At 41.9% G+C, this 18,886-nt stretch overlaps 2 protein-coding genes across 5 annotated transcripts in view; one reads left to right on the top strand and one right to left on the bottom strand.

Moving 5' to 3' along the window:
• Nucleotides 1–17,379, top strand: part of CAMK1G (calcium/calmodulin dependent protein kinase IG) — a 28,755-nt gene extending 11,376 nt beyond the window's left edge. Inside the window, exons 2-12 of one of the 3 annotated variants that reach the window (XM_088674362.1) lie at nucleotides 802–930; nucleotides 2,546–2,620; nucleotides 4,644–4,782; nucleotides 5,177–5,300; nucleotides 6,466–6,541; nucleotides 7,931–8,043; nucleotides 9,608–9,686; nucleotides 11,226–11,313; nucleotides 12,093–12,517; nucleotides 14,995–15,127; nucleotides 16,474–17,379. In XM_088674362.1, coding sequence (XP_088530488.1) covers nucleotides 802–930; nucleotides 2,546–2,620; nucleotides 4,644–4,782; nucleotides 5,177–5,300; nucleotides 6,466–6,541; nucleotides 7,931–8,043; nucleotides 9,608–9,686; nucleotides 11,226–11,313; nucleotides 12,093–12,517; nucleotides 14,995–15,085 — 1,339 coding nt within the window. In that variant the 3' untranslated portion in view covers nucleotides 15,086–15,127; nucleotides 16,474–17,379. Of the gene's footprint in view, nucleotides 1–801; nucleotides 931–1,732; nucleotides 1,876–2,545; nucleotides 2,621–4,643; nucleotides 4,783–5,176; nucleotides 5,301–6,465; nucleotides 6,542–7,930; nucleotides 8,044–9,607; nucleotides 9,687–11,225; nucleotides 11,314–12,092; nucleotides 12,518–14,994; nucleotides 15,128–16,473 lie in introns of those variants that run through there. The other 2 variants (XM_088674363.1, XM_088674364.1) reach the window with 2 other exon arrangements.
• A 163-nt stretch (nucleotides 17,380–17,542) lies between these two features.
• Nucleotides 17,543–18,886, bottom strand: part of LAMB3 (laminin subunit beta 3) — a 128,519-nt gene continuing 127,175 nt past the window's right edge. For both annotated transcript variants that reach the window (XM_035122653.3, XM_035122656.3), the window contains one exon: nucleotides 17,543–17,891. In XM_035122653.3, the coding sequence (XP_034978544.3) occupies nucleotides 17,752–17,891 (140 nt within the window). In that variant the 3' untranslated portion in view covers nucleotides 17,543–17,751. The remainder of the gene's footprint in view (nucleotides 17,892–18,886) is intronic.

An 18,886-nucleotide genomic window follows, 5' to 3' on the forward strand; every position in this document is an offset into this window, starting at 1 on the left:
TTTATCTACAACAATGGAGGTGTGCTGTACTGAAATGCCTGACCAAAAGTGTGATGTGCTGGAATCAACCGGAAGGCTGTTTATGAATGCCCATCCCATTCTAGTCCTATAGTCACTTTCTGAATCCATGGAGTGGGAAACAGCAGGGGAAAGCAAAGGGCCAAGACACCAGTGGTTGGATGTGTATTAGATCTGCCTTGGTAGTTCAGTCTGTAGAGCATAAGACTCTTAATCTCAGGGTGGTGGGTTTGAGGCCCACATTGGGCAAAAGATTCCTTCATTGCAGGGGGTTGGGCTAGATGACTCTCACAGTCCCTTCCAACTCTACAATTCTATGATTCTAGATATGCAGCCAACCCCTCTTTCCCCCTCATTGAAAACTGCCATGCTGATGCCATCTTCAAACATATCAATCCAAGTCTTCATTCTAGGTTTATACATTGCATTGATGCATTATCAAGAAGTTTTTTTGTTTTTTTAATCTTTGCAGCTGTTGTATTTCAGCCCTCATAAATACCATCACTCTACACTGCTGTTTTCTCTCTACATTTCCTATGCAATCACTCGATAGAGAACTTCAAATCCCACTGTGTATTTATGCAATTAATATACTTGAGTTTGCAGCCAACCTCCCAGGTCTAATTACTAATGTCATCTGCATATGAAAGGAGTGTTGATTTATTACCATTTTCCTTGCTGGCTATTGGTGTGACAGTGTTTTCTGTATGTGTTCTGTGATAGAAGTTAAACCATGCCTCGGAAATCCATTTGCCTACCTTTCAATCTTTGCTTTCCTCACAGAGGTGCTTTTTCAGAAGTTTTCCTGGTGAAGCACCGAACGACCGGCAAGCTTTATGCCTTGAAATGCATTAAAAAGTCGCCTGTCACCCGGGACAGCAGCCTAGATAATGAAATAGCTGTGCTGAAGAAGTAAGTATAGTTGGGGCACCAAAACAAGGCCAGGTGCTGCTTCCAGAGCCCCTCAAAAAGGCTACTAGATATGTATATATGAAACACTAAAGGGCATCAACCAAAAACATGCCCCATGCGGGACAGAAGAAGTCATAGCTGAAACAGCAAAGTTCCGTATTTGATTTAATGCACTAAAGAAAGAAATGCTTTAAATATGTTTTCTGATCTGTTCTTGCAATCCAGGAACCAACAGAATATAACAGCTAAAAATTTAATCAGCCTTTAGATGGCATGTGTTAGCTTATTGGCATGGTTTTCAAAGTGGGCGACAAGCTTTTGTGAGGGCTTAGCAACACCCTAGACTTGTTGTGATTCATAAATGGAATAATTAAACATCTCTGAGTGATTTTGCAATACAATTCAAACCACACACAAAACAATACCATGTATGAAAACCCAGCCCTACAGGCAGGGTATAAGAAAGTAATTTTGCATGCATGCAGATACCAACTGGGGTAGAGGATAGGATCCACTTTGAAGGCTTTCTGAAAGAGAAAAATCTTCAACATCCAGCTACAAGGCAATAAAGACAGCATCAGATATGTTCCAAAGAGTATGTGCCACCACACTAAAGACCTGTTTTTAGCATCATGCAAAATGGACTTCCTGGTGATGTTTTGCAAATGAGGGTGATGGACCATGATAGCTAAATAAAAACGCCATGTTCAGAGGCAATGTTCCTTGAATTATTATATAGCATAGTCAACCAATGGGAGATGGTTCTTTCTTTCATGCCACTCATTCCCATTGTTCATCCAAAAGGGTGGATTAGCTCAACCTTCATTCTGACCCCTCAAATAAATATTTGCACTATTAAGAAGGCGTGGTAAAACTTAGAGAGGAAGGGGGGAAATATAAGAGCTGTTTCTAGGGAATTCAACCGTTAGTTGCATCATTAATGAGGTAAGTGTAAGGAGGTTCTTATTTGAATGATTATTTTTATTGAGTGGAATCTAGCATTTGCAAGTGGACTTTCTCCATCCTCTCCTTCCTCAGCTTTCCTCTGTTCTGGAGGTTCCTCCAACCTTCCAAAGTAGATTTTAAGGGCATGTGGAAGGGTTATGGGGCACAGGAGAGGGTAGTGAAGGCCAGTTACACAATCATTTGATGTAACCCATTATTTTTTGTGATGGTGATTATTGTTTTGTACACTTGAAAGGGCAATTCTGCCCTAAGAAGCAGTATATAAATTAGGTAATAAATAAAAATGGAGGTATGCTTCCCAAAGACTGAGTGTACATAGCAAAACAGGCTTCAGAAACAGTGTGGTTTCTAAACAGATAAACTCTTTCTGTGATTTCCCTTTTCCTTACGAATGTACTGCGGGGGCGTTTTGGTTATAGGTGGGAAGAAAATTCTCTTGCTCTTAGAGGTTCAAACAATTTTTTTGTTGTTGTTCCTTGAACAGAAGAGACTCACAGTGCTTACAAAAAGGATGCTTCCCACTTTCCTGTGTAGATCGAAATAAGTACATTGAAGTAATGGCACTTCATTCTGAATGGGAGGAATTGCTTTTAGTTTGACATTTTCTGACACCTGCTACGTTGTGAAACATTTCTATCTTTGGTTGCAGAATAAAGCATGACAACATAGTGACTCTGGAGGACATTTATGAGAGTACGACCCACTATTATCTGGTCATGCAGCTGTAAGTAGAGAAATGTCAGTGAGTTGTTGTGCTGTAAGATCTGCATCTTACCGCATTTTGTTTAAGGCTTTCTCTGAAATGTGACAGTCAATTTATGGAATATTAGTTGGGCAACTGTAGAAATGGTTTCACGGTTTTTATATTTTGAGTTTTGTATTTTCTCTTATTGCACACTGCTTCAGTAGCTTCTGGCTATGAAGTGACAACATGAATGAGGTCCCTCATACACATCTTTGCCATGAAATCCACACAATATCCCAGAATTGCAGGTGGTACAATTGTGAGCCTCGTTTTGATAAACCCACCCATAAGTTCATTTCTCCCCCTCCATTAATAACAGCTTGATAAGGAGATATTCAGAGCAGGAAAAAGAAAATTGTAGGTGGGATTGAGGGAGGGGTCTAGAACAGAAGGGAGAAGAGCACTTTTTAAAAGCTATTCAGGTTTAAAGCGATTGATCCCAGTGACATTAAAATCCATGTGCAGGCCACTTTTCACCTTTATTCCACTTGAAGTGTTTTGGTCAATGGGTTGTGGGAGTGTCTTCTTCAGTACAAGTGACCCATCCCTAGTGGACAGTAGAATTCTAAAGAAAATCTTCAGATTCTACCTTACCCCCATTTTTTTTAAAGGCAAGTAAGGATTGTAGCCAACAAAGTCATTCCATTAACAAAAGTTCTTCCATTTGCACAATGGAATTTCCCCTCTGTCTCCTTCCGCTGCAGTTCCCCCAAATTTGTTCTGGAGTAGATTTTTGTGGGGCATGGGGAGAGGGAGAGAAACTGCAAGCAGAAGTCCTTGTGCACATGGAATGATTTGGTTGCATGCAACCCTGCGGGATTAAGAGAGAGATTTCTGATTTGATTTTGTACTGTGACGATTAAAAAAGGAAAATAGGTTAGTGTGTCAGCAATCAGGTTCCAAATGTCTTGCTGGATTAAAGGTTGATTATTCTAATGAAGGTACTTTGTGACAATTAAGTACTAGTAAATCAGATTGCTTCACTGAAGGCTTGAAAGAGATTTGTGAGCGAAGTTGGTGGTGGTGGTTGTTTGTTGTTGTTACTACTTTCTTATAACCTGGCTGTATGACTGGGTTGCGCCAGCTAGTCTGTGCAGCTTCCAACAAAACTACAGAGGAAAAGGTTGGGGGACATCAAGTATTAAAAGCATTAAATGAAAACTGATCCTTTTTCTTCAAAGAAAACATGGCAGAAAAATGCATGGTCTAAGTTCACTATGTTAGTACATCAAGTTTTACTTACTACTGACTCGGTTTTTATTTACAAACCAAATCAAGACCTAGGAAATGGGAGGCAGAACTTCCATTATCTAGCTCAGGCACCCCCAAACTGCGGCCCTCCAGATGTTTTGGCCTACAACTCCCATGATCCCTAGCTAAGAGGACCAGTGGTCAGGGATGATGGGAATTGTAGTCCAAAACATCTGGAGGGCCGAAGTTTGGGGATGCCCAATCTAGCTGCATTTTCAAGTTTCTTAAACATAGGCTAATCAGTGAAAAATGCAACAGAAATGGGAAATCTGAGAAGGAAGTGGAACCAAAGGCAATTGCATAGTAGAAATAGATATTTAGTGACTCAAAACATTTTAGGTATGTTTTTGCTCCAAAGAACCATGGGAACTGTAGTTTACCCTCACAGAGCTACAATTCGCAGCACCATTAATAGAATACAGTCTGTTCTTTGGGGGTGGAGAGATGTACTTTAAAAATACGGTGTGGATGTGACCAATTTTTCACCATTTAGATATGTTGCTTCTCCTTTTCTTATGTAGCACATCTAAATGTTGAATCTTGCTTCTATGAATTTTCCTGAAGAAGCACCAGTCACGTCCAAAACTCTTTTGCTACCCCACTGATTTTGCTTCTAAGCTATTCAGTGGCACTGTGTGCTGAACTTGAAAGTAGAATTTAAACGGTACAGCCTGAATATGTGATCAGACCAAATGTGCATGCAGTTCAGTAAGAGCAGCTTTATGATTCTTCTAATTATCTTCCTCCACAGTGTGTCTGGAGGAGAATTATTTGACCGTATTTTGGAACGAGGTGTTTACACTGAAAAGGATGCAAGCATTGTAATTCAACAAGTCCTGGGAGCTGTGCATTATCTTCATGAGAATGGGATAGTCCACCGAGATCTGAAGGTAAACTCCTTGAGATATTCTTTGTCTACAGTACATTGACTGGCAGTGTCATGCATATATAATCCTTACTACAGTATTTTTGCTTCAACATCACCAAATGATGCTCAAGGCAGCTAACAAATTAAAGCACAAAACACAAAAGCAGGTAGGGTTGTTGTTGTTTTTAATAAAAAGCAGTCCCAAGCCCCAAATTGCATATTTACAGTCAGTTGCCATACTGTCATCTAATAAGGCTAAAGGTCTTTTTGAGTAATAATGTCTTTCCCAGAAGAAGATAAGCAGAGACTAGACAGGCTTCCATTAACAGGGAGTTCCAGAACTTGGGAGCAACCACTGAAGAAACCCTTTCTTTAGACATCTTACTTTACTTTATACTCTCAACCATTATTCCTAGCCTGAAAACCTGCTCTACCTAACTCCCGAGGAGGACTCCAAAATCATGATCACAGACTTTGGTTTGTCTAAAATGGAGCAGAATGGCATCATGTCTACAGCGTGTGGGACTCCAGGATATGTTGGTAAGCAAGTATGTTTGCTACCTATCGTTGAAGTCGTCATGCATGACAACAGTGTATTCACTTCCTGCCAGCAAATTTATTTACTTAAGTGTGGTGAACATAAATATATTGTCTAACCACTTTTATATTACTTCCTTTTCCTTTGTGTGTGGCAGTTATTCAAAACGAAAATTGGTATCTCAACCTGCAGGTTGCTGACTAAATCTTGAAATTAGAATGTATTGATGCATACGCAACATCTTGATCTCCAACCCATTGCTCCTGTGTGTATGTTATCTGAATGCTGTTTGAAGCCTCGAGGGCATTTTCCATGTGATTGGGAAGCCTTTGGAAGATCAGTCACATGCAGCCTTCTTTTCTACAGTTTTACCTATACTAGAGTCACTTCAAAATTGAACGTTATGTTTATTGAACATTCGTCCTGATCTGTTTGCACAAAGTTCATAGGCGGTTCTACAACATCAGCTGCTTATTGGTTTGCTGGTAGAGAGGTTATTTAATGTTGCATCAATGAAATTTCATTCCATACGTTCCACTCCATTATCCTGTTGATTTTCTTACTGTAAAAAGTCCATATAAAATAATAAAATAAAATAAAATAAAAAAGAGAAAGAAATGGAACTGCAGAGGAGCTCCAATTAGTCTTAAATTTGCCAGTATATCAGTGAATCCCACCCACAAAATAGTAACAGTCTTGAAGACTCTTTCAGACATACTCAGTGCCTAGACACTGAGCATAGGTAATCTAGCTCCACGTGTTTAGTTCATTACTGATTTCAGCGGAATTTTGTTTAGACTTAACATTCATAGAACTGCAGCCTTATTCTGTTGGCAGCTTGGAGATACACTGCTTAAAGTTACTGTCTCGCTCCTGAGCCAAATGTAATTTCAGGGGATTCGAGGCTGCCCTATATTCTACACATAGTTTAAGATGTGTTTCAGATGCACTATAATTTCCTCCTCAGACTTTCTAACTTGCGTCATCACCTGCTTCAGGTGTTGGATTTTTCCATTCTACTCTGCATCATTGAAAGGGATTCTTGTGCTGATTAGAGGAATGTTAGCTTTCAAAGTTAAATTGCTCATTTTATTGCTAACCTGACTTTCTGGTTTCTCTAATCTGATTTTATAGCCACAACCTGACTTTCCTTTTGATTTTCTGCAGCTCCCGAGGTGCTAGAACAAAAGCCATATAGCAAAGCTGTTGATTGCTGGTCCATCGGAGTCATTACCTACATCCTGTAAGTGACATTCCCCAATAGTCTTGACCCCAATGAGTTTGCAAATGCCCACCACAGTTTTTATCCCACAAGATGTTTTCTTGGCTGACAGAGACACAGAGAAAAGTATAAGCAAGCATCTGTGATCCATTGATGACCCGAATGAAAAGAAGAATCAACCCACTTTCCATTTTAAAATACTCTGTTCAGTAACCTAGTGTGCTCTAGTACTCACCATAAGCAGATATACAGCTTTACAAGCGAACACTCAGGTTTACATCCTTATTAAGGTTTTTTTTAAAAAAATCTGCTTTCTTTCTTACTGTGTGCATTCAATGCATTCAAGGCAATTTTATAATTTAGAACACTAAAACAATAAAATGGCACCACCATGGAATTCTTCTGTTCTACCTTTACTTTTTCTCTGCTCTCTTCCATCATGACTGTCTGTGCTTGATCTCCAAAAGACCTTGGCTGAGAAGCTTACAAGCTAAAATGCTGTAAAGCAGGGACCCCCAACCTTTTGGGCCCAGGGGGGGGGCAAAGAAATGGTTATGTGCACCACAAAATATACATTTCACAGAAGAAAAATGGCCAATGCTCAGAACTCCCCAACAACACTCCCCCCCAAAAAAGGCAAGATGCTCATGCCCTAAATAAATAAAGCACAGACAAAAAAAGAGCAGGCAACCACCTCCCACAACGAAAAAGAAGAAGGCTAAGCCCCTAGCCATAATTGCTATGATCTTCCTCCATAGTTTGAGGCAGCCATGCTTCTGAATACCAGTTGCTGGAAACCACAGAAGGGGAGAGTGGTCTCATGCTTGAATCCTGCTTACTGGTTTCCCACAGGCATCTGGTTGGCAACTGTGAGAATAGGATGCTGGACTATAGATGGGTCATTGGCCTAATCTAGCAGGTACTACTACTACTACTAATAATAATAATAATAATGGTGTCCACAGCCACTGCACTGGGGTGGTAAGTGATCTGGATTGAGGTTGTGGCCCGGTGGAGAGAAGCTGTAACCCTTTGCCCCTATCATGGTCCTGATCGAAATCGTATCCTCCCCCAGCACCTGCTATACATAACAGAAGGAAATCCCCCATGGGCGCCACATGACAATGTATGTTCCCTACTAATCTTTTCAATGATTGTTTATATTTTTTCATTAAAATCTGACTCTGACTCTTCTCTGGAGCCTCCCTCCAGAGAAGACACACCTGCTATAAAGGGACCACAGGTAAGGGCTCCTGACAATCAGTTCATAAAATGAAGCTGCTGAACCTCTTTTGTGTTGTTGTTCTTCTTCATCATCCCTCCTTCCTTGAATATACATTAAAGGTCAGCCATGGGTACAATAGCAGCATCTAATCCAGGTGGCCTTTCTCCTTTTCCAATCCCCTTTAGCCTGTGTGGATACCCTCCTTTCTATGAAGAGACAGAGTCCAAACTGTTTGAGAAGATCAGAGAAGGATACTATGAATTTGAGTCTCCATTTTGGGATGATATCTCTGAATCAGGTACATTCCACCCTTAGGAATCTGCTTATGACCGATAGATTCGTGTGTGTATATATATATATATATATATATATATATATATATATATATATATATATATGTAAAAATTGCCGGTCACTATGTTCTCCGTAACCGCTTGACCGATCGTCCTGAAATTTTGACACAGCGATCCAGGCCACTCCCCGAGGGTTGTAGGGGACATGAAAAACCTGGCCAAGAGTTCAGCCTGGGATGGACCTGTTGCCCTCCAGATGTTAAATTCCAACTCCTATCAGCCAACATGGCCAATAGTTGGGGTGGGGATGAGAATTGTAGTTCAGCGTTTTCAGGACCACACATTTTCCACTCTTGTTGTAGATCAGGGATGGGAACAACTAGCTCATGGGCAAATTTAGGCTCTCCAGGCTAGCCAGCTTGGCCTGTGCAGCCATTTTTGGACAGCCCCCTCCACTTGTCACTCACTTGGCATCATGCAACAGCAGGTGCAGAGCAGATAAAGCCATAGCCGCCAACACATTATTGGGAGCACCTGTGCAACAGAGCTTGCATTTGATGCCATCTAAATTTGTTGCTGAATGCAAGCCCCACTGGGAGTCAAGGAGCAGGGCTTGGCTTGTATTTGTAGCCAAACAGTGTCAAAAACAAGACCTACTGCTGAAGAACAATTGGGAGCACATGGTTTAGGTTGCACTTCCAATTGTTCCTTTGTACTTGATGCTTTTTAAATTCAGTACCAAATGCAATGCCTGTCGTCTTCTGGTGGGCTCACATCCACCTGATATTATATGACCCCACATTGGAGAAGTGGCCAGTTTTTGATCTGGCACACCAGATCAAATACACTCCTCCTATGTTAATCTAATTGAAAAATAGTAGGCTAGGAAGAAGACTTTAAAAATATTTCCTCAGGATACAGCTGGTCACAATTCCAGGATATGGAGTTCAGCATTTCCTCAGGAGGACTGCCTATAGAATAGTTCACCAAGAACATATGCATTTTGGCTGCTATAACCTGTAATTTAGCGGAAGGACCATAATTCAGTGTTTCATAAGTTGAATGTCCCACATTCAACCCCTGCCATCTCCAGTTAGAAGGACCTCCAGAAACAGGGTTCAGAAACATCCTGGAAGGGTTCTGACAACCACAGCAAACCAGCATTGTACTGTAGTTTGATCGATATAAGCAGTGCTATTTTTCGGGGGGGGGAACTCGGGGGGACGCATACCCCTAAACATTTTGTGAATCTTTGTACCTTTGTCCATTTACTGTATTTATTTTTCCTGATCTGAACTATAAAATGGCGGTTTTCTTGAGTCAAAATGAGAGTACCCCTAAGCACTGGATATAAAGGAGCTTCATAGATATTCATAGAAAATACTTTACCACGTGTAAGGAATTTGTCAACTGAATTGGCATTCCATCCAACACAGGTCTTGTATTTGGTTACAAACCAAATGAACCATGAAACATGTGGCAAACCCTGAAACAATGAGCTCTGTGGTGCTTTGTTTTGCTTTCCTGTGTTTGTGCTGAACCCTGCCTCTCCTCATTCCTTCCAAACAGCCAAGGATTTCATCTGTCACTTACTGGAGAAGGATCCAAATGAGAGGTTTACCTGTGAGAAAGCCCTCAGGCACCCCTGGTAAGATCAGTGCTGCTAGTAGAATAAAAGCATGCAACACCATATCACAGAGAAATTGTAGTGGTCATGGCTCATAAGACAGAATTACCTTCTATGAGATCTCAGTTTGCCTGAAAATGTGAATAGGGAATTGTTTTTATTTGTTAAGAATGCATATGCTGTACCTTGGGAATTGTAGTATGTGCTGTAAAGTGAGAACTGGAGCGGATTCTTACTGCCTTACTAAACTTCAGTTCTGAGGATTCTGATAATTGAAATAGTATAAAACTGGTGTAAGCTTTTAGTGTAGATTGCTGAGGTTGTTACAGCGAGCCTTCTCAAGCAAGGGAGCAATTGAGCTGAGCTTCACGGGGGCAGACATGCTTGTGATGTGTTCTAAGTTCTCCCCCGGGTGACCATTAAAGCAAGGAGATCCTTCAAAAAGCTAAGAATTACTCCATCAGCCCTGTGTACCAAACAACATATGGAGCAGCCTTGTTTGTTTAAAAACATTTACAAACAGCTTAATATTTCAAAAACCTCTAAGCAGTATACAATGTTTGATATGGCCAATATAATTTGCACAAGAATGCAACCTATAAAAGCATGAAAACAACAACAAATGAAACAATAATTCAAGGAAATATAATGAGTGGCTTCCTGCTCAAACCAAGTCCTTTGAGAGGGGCATGTTCACACAAACTAAGGTATGTTGGTTGCACCTCCCCAAGTAACTGCTTGCAGCCTCCAAAAATATTGTTCAATGTTTGTTTGTCAAAAACTGAAAAAGAATTATATGATTTTATGGTTCCATAGTTCAGTAGATCCACAGATCTACAGTTTCATTGAAGCAGCCCCAGTCATTCCCTGTTCTAGTTCCTATAAGTTAGATCAGGGCAGTCCAATGTGTGACTCAACGGTAACATGTGGCCCTTGAGGCCTTTTTTTGGTGGCCCTCAGCAACATTTGATGCCCCCAGTCTAGCCCTCATGCTGCCTTCCCAAAGCCTGGTAAGGGGGGCACTGGGCTTTGGGAAGGAGGTGTGAAGGCTCTGACAGGGTCATAGAGTCCTCCTTCCCAATTCCAGCTTTGGGAAGGAGGTAGGAGGGCTCTTGAACCCTGCCTGAACTTCTCGCCTCCTTCCCAAAGCTCAGTGCCTCACTTAGTCACCTTCAGGAAGGCAATTCAAGGGCTGTGGTGAGGGCATGTCAAATTTTGGCCTCTCCCCCCCCCCCCGGTGCAACAAGGCCTGTGGGTTCCATGTCAAAGTACTATTGTGGCCCATTTGGTATGAAAAGGTGGGTCGGCTTGAATTAGATCTACCATTTGTCATGGATGTTCACTGTGAGGACAGCCGGGGAGGGGGAGAGGGCATCCTCCTCTGCCCATGCTCAAACATTGAAGAATTTGTTTATATTGTGCTCTATTGCCTTTTCCCTTTTGGGTTTAATTACTACTGATTGAACATACAAAGGCATGAGCTAACTGTTGCAAGAATGCAAAATGCCTCACAAACACCATCTGCCTTTCTGCCTGTTATTCCTCTCCCTCTGTCTGCAGGATTAATGGAAACACAGCTCTCCACCGTGACATATATCCCTCTGTCAGTGCACAGATCCAGAAAAATTTTGCTAAGAGCAGGTGGAAGGTAAGTTGCTTGGTGCTGCTATCCAAGCATATTATGATACCCAAGGACATTCAGCTCAGTGTCTAGCAATGAACAAATACCCCAAAGAACAAAGATTTCCCAGCTAAGACACTCCGCCTGGAAATCCCCTAAGCATTAGTATTGGAATACCAGAAGACTTAATATGGATTTGGCCCTGCCATGTTGTACAATGTCCCTCATTAATGGCAGAATTGTCATACCAGAGAAATAAAGGACTGACATTTATTTTTGGAGTTTAACTTTCCCCTGTGTTAGGCCTTTATGGCAGCTGCTCCATATACCAAGTTTAGATTGGTATCCAAAATGCACTTTTCACTTCTGAGCATGTCTGCATAGGATTGCATTGCCCTTGTGCAAAGTGGTTTGTAACCTTTACCTTTTATTTATTTCATCTATTTAACACAGTTGATAAAACATTTGGTCATTACAAACCTTTGAGCACTTTTGCAATAAACATGAGTGGCAGACCCTATATCCAGTCTTTCTTTGTTGGCTGGAGCTGATGGCAATTGTAGCCCAGACATCTGGAGGGCACTGGGTTGGCAAAGGTGCCATATTCAAATAAACATGGTACCTCCTGGTTTTCTTGTTACTTCTGCCTGTACTTGAGGGAATGGGGCAGGGAGAGTAGGAACCTGATGTCTGCTTCCAATGTCACTCCAGAAAGAATTCCAAGAGCAAAGTAGCATCTGAACAGACTTAATGTTCAGTAGTCCGATGGGCTCTCTTACAAAACTTGCTATCTTCTTCTTTGCTAGCAAGCCTTCAATGCTGCAGCTGTCGTACACCACATGAAGAAGCTCCATATGAACTGCCACCACCCAGATACCAAAACCAAAAGCAGTCTCCCGCTCATAGAAGTGCAAAATGCATCAAGACCCAACACTCCATCAGTCACCAGCCACGAAGAACCAAATCGAGAGGCCAAGATGCTGGTCCCTGTGCTATCGTGCCAGAACACTCTGGAGCTTTCTAATCAACAAAGCAAGATGGCAGACAGCAAGTGTTTGGATCACCCGGCTACCACACCCCTCCCTATCACTCCCAGCACAGCCACAGAAGACCACCAGAGCCCTCCAAACGGACCTTCATTTAGCTGCAACACAGCATGTGGAACACATGAGAAAGTGAAGACGGCTTTTTGCTCAGAGTCAGCGCTCCTCAAAAGAGGTGCCAAACCCCAGTAAGTGTCCATTCCACCACATGGAATTGTTGAACAGGAGGCCCTAATTGTCAGTGAGGGTGCAATCCTATGGTTCCTGGGAGGGCATGCCAGGGGTCATGGATTAGATCAGGTATAACTTACTCAGTGTTGGAGACCTCTAACACAGGAAAAGGAGATCTCATGTTAGATCCTCCCTTTTTCACTACTGGTGCCTCCAAACACCAGAGCTCCTGACTCAGCACGGCCACAATGGAGGAACATGCCAGGAAGGGGTTTGGACCCAAAGGCTCCTGAACTGCTCCAGTTCTCTGGTGCATCCTCTATCTGGGGAATAATTTAGTTATGCTCCTGAATGTGAGTACATCTCTCCCTCCATTTCCTGCCCCATTGTTTCCAGTGGGAGGAAAAATGTTAAGCCAAAAGGGGGGGGGGATATGGGAATGTAGAGCTTTCCTCCACTCTTATGTCTGCTGTGGGCAAGCTGTGTGAGAGATGCTGCTTTTATTCATTTTTCAAAGGCTTAGCTCTTGCACTACAAGGGCACCCAATGCAGCTTACAATGCAAATATAAAAATGAACACTATATTAAAGCCAACTGTACAAAAAGAAGCATAAAAACAGTTTCAAAAGTCAGGAACAATTTTTACAAAGCAGCAAAGTAATATAATAATAATTAGTAAAGTCGTAGTAACAGGGGTACCATAAAGTACCTAATAAAAATCACCATCACACTCTTGACCCACCCCCTTTATGCAGGCTATAAAGGGTTTCTCCTAAAACTTGAAGGGAGATAGCTGGATGAGATATTTTGGAAAGAAGTGTCACAGAAAGACCATTGCAAGAGTTTCCCCCCATTCTTTCTAATGGCCAGCTTTGCTGGTGGCCCCATTTGTTTAATCCATAATGGTAGGATTGAAATCATGTGAACCTTGGAGAGACTTTTTGAGAACTTTAATAAAGTCAGAAGCCTGCATATTGTGGGTAATTCTGCCCAGTAGGGTTTTGTAGGGTGGGGTCAGGGCTTGAACATCTAATGTCCATTCAGTATGCATTATACCTCTGTGCTAAATGTGCTCAACCATTTCTGCCTTCCCTGATACATTGTGTGAACCTTTCCATTATGCTGGAGATGGGTTGTGATTGGTGAACTAGTTCAGGACAGCTGGATACAGTAGGGGAGAGACTTGCTTTGTCCATTGCATTTTTGCCACCAGGTCCCAAATGAGATGCTGGCATGTGCTCCCACAGAGCAACAATTGTACCTCTAACCATTTTTGCTTTATCTGCTTGGGCGTATCTTGAGATTTATTGCAAAACTCGTGGATTCTGATTCAAAGGAAAATATAAAAAGGCAATTTCCCTTGCCTTGAAAATTTCCTGAGGGTGTAATATCAGGCTTGAAGTAATTTGCTTTCACACACAGAACCCCACAAAAATATTCGCTTTTGTTAGGAGACCATGCTGGAAATGATTTCCTTTGCTATGTGTTGACAAAACCAGAATGCACTGATGGCTTTAAAAAGTAGAGTGCTGTGATTTGGTGTCATCAAATCATGAAAACCCACCAGATTTACTGTGACTCCTAAAAGTATGACAGCTTTAAGAAGCTTAAATTAGTTTGTTCTCAGATTACTCTATAAGGTAGATATAAAGCCCATAATGACAGGAATGTTCACATTAAATTTATCCATATTTTATCCCAGATTAACAACACTCCCACATAGAACAAGCAGTGCATGAGATATTCAAATGTACTTTATGGTCTTGCATGCAAACCCAGCCTTATAAGTACTTCATTTTTCAAATTAGGCTTTTTTTAAAAAAAAAAAACCACTTACAGTACTTTTGAAATGTTAAAAGGTTTTTATCCAACTAAGTTTTCCTTGAAGTAGACCCATTGAAATTAGTTGACCTAAATTAGCCTTCTATTAATTTCAGTAGGTCTACTCTGAGTATGATTAACATTGGATACAACCCAAAAAATATCCAAATCTAGCAAGGGAAGTTAATTAGCAGAGGTAGACTTCTGCATCTATGATTTATGTGTATACAGTGAAGCATATGGATGTGTGACTCCATCTGAACTGCAGCACTCATCAAAAGTCCTTTGTACGGGCTGGATAAATCTGTAATTTGGATGTCAGTGTGTTATTGCACTCCACAGGGCCTGTTTTGTATGAAGTGTGTCTGATAGGATTCCCAAATTACTGAAAGTTAAACCATAGACCATTTCCCCAACTGACTGTCAACATGATTCAACCATTTAATCTGCTGTAAGGATTTTATGCTGAAGTGAGTTTCAAAATCATGCAGGGGGGGGAGCAATAGTTTACTTCTAGCACACTTTATTGGTGAATAGATCCGTGAGCCATAAAGCTGCTGGCCTATAGATGAGCTGATTCATATGTAAGTATTTTTAGACAATGTTGCTGCTGTCTTCCACACATATAATTCACTCTCTTGTTTTGTTTTCAATGTTCTCTTCCAAATCTCAGTCATTTCAACTCAGAAGTCCTTGTTCCAGTGAAAGCCAGTAACCACTCCTATTTTGGCACCGGGCAAACTGGAGTTTGTCTGGTGATGTGATTGGAAAATCAGCCATTTGAGTCTTTCTCATACGTTTACCAGGTAAGTGTGTCTAGATTCAGACGCAGGGCCCTTTCCAGTGGTGAAACCTTGATGATCCAGTGCCAGTTCCATTCTCTCCTGTCCTTGCTTAATGCTTAGGTGAAAGGTGTCTTTGTTTAGCTAGAGAAGTTGGATTAAATGTGCCTGTATACCCAAGCACTGTAGAGGGGAATGCAGATGCCCCCCCCCCAATTGTGGCCCACTCTATTCTTTCATGCCTAGCTTGATTACATTGGACAGCCTTTGGAGGGCAGGAGGGTGCACTGCACTAGAAAATGCAGTAGAAAGCTCTTTGGGCACATAATAGTCCACTGGAACCCTAGGGTGCTTGTTGTAGTTTTTCTTTTTGTTTACAAATACACAAGTAGGGAGTAAAGGAAAGGAAACAGCAGGCACCTCAGCAAGCCATCAGGCCCACTATCCCACATCAGATCCCCAGAAAAAAAGGCTCTGCTCCCTTGCTCTCTACCTGCTCCAAATTGCTAGCATGTGCACACACCCAGTTGCTTCTCATTCTCCTTAGCTGGAGGGTGTAAACTTACGCTATGCTGATGTGTCTCGTAAGAAATTGCCAGGTACCAAGAGAACATATCCTAGAAATCTCTAACCATAGGAATAGGTCACCATATGTTCCCTGAATGAAAATATCCCCAGTCTGATAAATAACTCTTTAAGTCAAGCTCCCCTATGAGAGTCTGTCCAACTCATAGCTAGGTGTGTGTAAACCCATTGGTGTCATAAAGCTTAAAACAGGGGACCTCAGACCCTGGGGCTGAGTATGGCCTTCTAGGCCTTTCTATGTCACCATTGACTCATGGTGGTCAATGCCTCTTGAGTGCTTTTTCCTGACTGGAATGTGTCCTTGAAATGTGATGATACCTGTGGGTTGCCTGGATGGTGGTTAGAGAGATGGGTGTAGAGAAACCTCTGACTTCTAATGGATGAAGGTGCCTGCCCCATTCACTGCTTGCATGCAGCTCCCAGAGGTTCCCCATGAAGAAATGTGGCCTTTGGGATGAAAAAGATCCCCACACCTTAAAGCATGCTTAACTCTATATTGGATTATGGCCAGTGTGCCTTCTTCTGAGAGATCCTTAATGTTTAATAAGTATATCAACTCTGCCAAGTGGAAAAGCAGTTTGAGAGCCAGCAGTGGTTTTGGTCCTTGGGGGACAAACACTTAGTTTTATTACTGTGTAGTTTTTGCTGAGCCACTATCCTTCATTTCAGCACCCTGTTTCAGTGGGCAGAGCTTTTAAAAACACCAACCACAAGATAAACGATGTAGGACTTCTGAATTTGGGGCAACTATGTTACACGTGAATAATGAGGTTCATCTCTTTCAGAAGGGCTGTTGGATTCATCTCTTCAAAGCCACAAAATCAAACATCAATTGTGCAAGAAGAGGAGCCTGGTCTGAGCTCTGCCAGGCCGAAGTGAGTTCTCAGTTGCCTGTGGCCATTCATTAAAGTGCTGCACATTCATAGGCCTGAGAGCAGTGCTTTTTCAGGGGGTACTCCAGTACCAGCACCTCTTTTTTGTTGTTAAAAAGTATGGCACTTACTGTAACAACTTCATGGTGAGTACCGGCACCTATTTTTCTAGGGGGGGAAAGCACTGGGCCTGAGGATTTCTGTGATGCAATTGACTAGAGGGGTCATTAATACCAACATGAAAACAGTTCTATAAAAGGAAGGCAAGTTTTTGCTAGCCATTTCAGTGTGCTTATTTACATCCTTGCAAAAAGCTATATTTTATGCTGGGGCGGGAAGTAGAGGGCATGTTTGCTTTGTATCTATAGCCTGTAGCTGTCCAGTGGAATAACAGAACACTTGCCAGGAGTTCTTTTGTGCTGAGCCCATGTGGAAAAGGTGATCAAGTCTGAATGCATTCTATTCTGGTTCGCTTTTGTAGCTTTCATTACAGCTGTGGTAGCCAATGATATGCCCTCCAGATGTAGGTGGGCAAAAACTTTCGTATTCCTTGTACATCTTCCGATGGATGCAGAGGGGACAGACATAGCATTCCTATTCCCTTGATGAACCCAACTTCTGCTTCCAAGCCAGTGATTCTACAATATGTACCATGCTTAATAAAGCCGATTGGTTTTTAAGTGCTTGCTGGTTATTGATGGCAAAGGAAGTGATCTGTTAATTCATTCTGGAGGGCGCTCACCTGAACTCCAAGGGCAGATTTTCTTCCTGCCGTCTGCAGAGTGTTATGCTGTCAATAAAGCAGGTGGTGGCTAATAAGACAAGATGTCCTTGTAATAATAAAGTCCAAGATACAGCAGTGTCATTGTTATTGCTGCTCAAAATCACTATTCATGACTGTGTTTCTTCCCTAATTCAAATCCAGCTTCAGTCCCCCTTGTTTCTGTAGTGCAAAAGTTGCAAAATAAACACATGCTCTACATAAAAAGGAACCACCAGCAAGTTTTAATTCAAAACAGGAATTCTAAAGTATAAAAAAGACATTTGGAAGGCAAATAAATTAACCCACTGACTTCTTTAAATGCTAGGGCTCTTTTGGTTCACCGCTAGCTTCTCCTCCTGATAAAAGTGAACAAAGATGGTTTATTTGTAAAGAGGGGGAATGGCATCTGAAAGACAGGAAGGGCTGTGCTAGTCTGTACATGTGGCATAATATTCAACTCGACGACTGATATGATCGCGAATGGCTTCCACCTTTTTTTCCAGGCCTGCCAGCTTGGCTGATTCAAGGAGAAATGCACTGTTGCTATCTTGAAGCTCTGTTTCTATAGCTGTGGGTTGAAAAAGAAATAGGGTACATGCACAGAAAAGCTTTTGTTTCAGCTCCCAGTTCTTCAACATTGTGTATGTGTAGGCTGTTGCTGAGCATCAGCCATGGGTTTCTCATTCATCTGATCAGAGTGAAACTAAGCTGTTATATAATATGCCCCCTGTTGTGGAGTGTGTGTTAATCTCTCAAGGTCACACTTTATCTCTGGAGATCCCTGGCTGACTCCTTGCATCCTACCTTCCCCCTTGCTTGCATTACCAAGCATGGCACAGCTCTTTATGCACAAATTCGGCATTATTTTTAAACTTCCTAATGCAAAGAACAAGCATCAGTCCCAAGAGGAGGAAAGGCATATGCATGCAGAAAGCAGACAGGTTCCAAGGACGGGAAAAGCACCTTCAGCACAAACATATCAATTAAGTGCTGCCACAATTTGATGCAAGCATTCCTGCAAGTTCTGGATAGTAGTACATCTATTGTTTTAGCAGCTGACTTTTGCTTGAGTCTAGATGCCTTGCAGACCACATTTTCTGCCTATCCATAACACCCCCTTAAAACAGCCCCATTGAGCCTGCCTAAAACAGTGGCAGGATCTGAACCACCTTTTTTTAAAAAAAAAAATTGCTGCTCTGTCACATAGCATCTTGAATCAGTTCCTTCCGATTAGGGGCAAACAAGTTTTGGCATTGACGTCAGCAGACACTGGTAAAATATGCTCTTCGTGTTCTGCATAGGAAATTGCCTGCTGCTCTATTTAGTAATATCAGCACTACTTGCTGCATTTAGCAAACTCTGAGCAGGAGTAACTGCCTGGCAGCAGCCAGCTCCCAAGTCTGTGGCACAGAGAGACACCTTCAATGAAAGCCATTCATTAGCGGCACAGCTTTATCAATGGAAGCAACGCCGACTCCCCTTTCCAGCAGCATCCCTGGCTCTGAGCCAGCCAGTTACTCATGCTCCACCTGCTACAGGGGCCAAGGCATTTAGTCTACACAC

This window comes from Zootoca vivipara, chromosome 7 (assembly GCF_965207765.1).
Source record: "Zootoca vivipara chromosome 7, rZooViv2.hap1.1, whole genome shotgun sequence".
In the NCBI taxonomy this organism is placed as follows: Eukaryota; Metazoa; Chordata; class Lepidosauria; order Squamata; family Lacertidae; genus Zootoca; species Zootoca vivipara.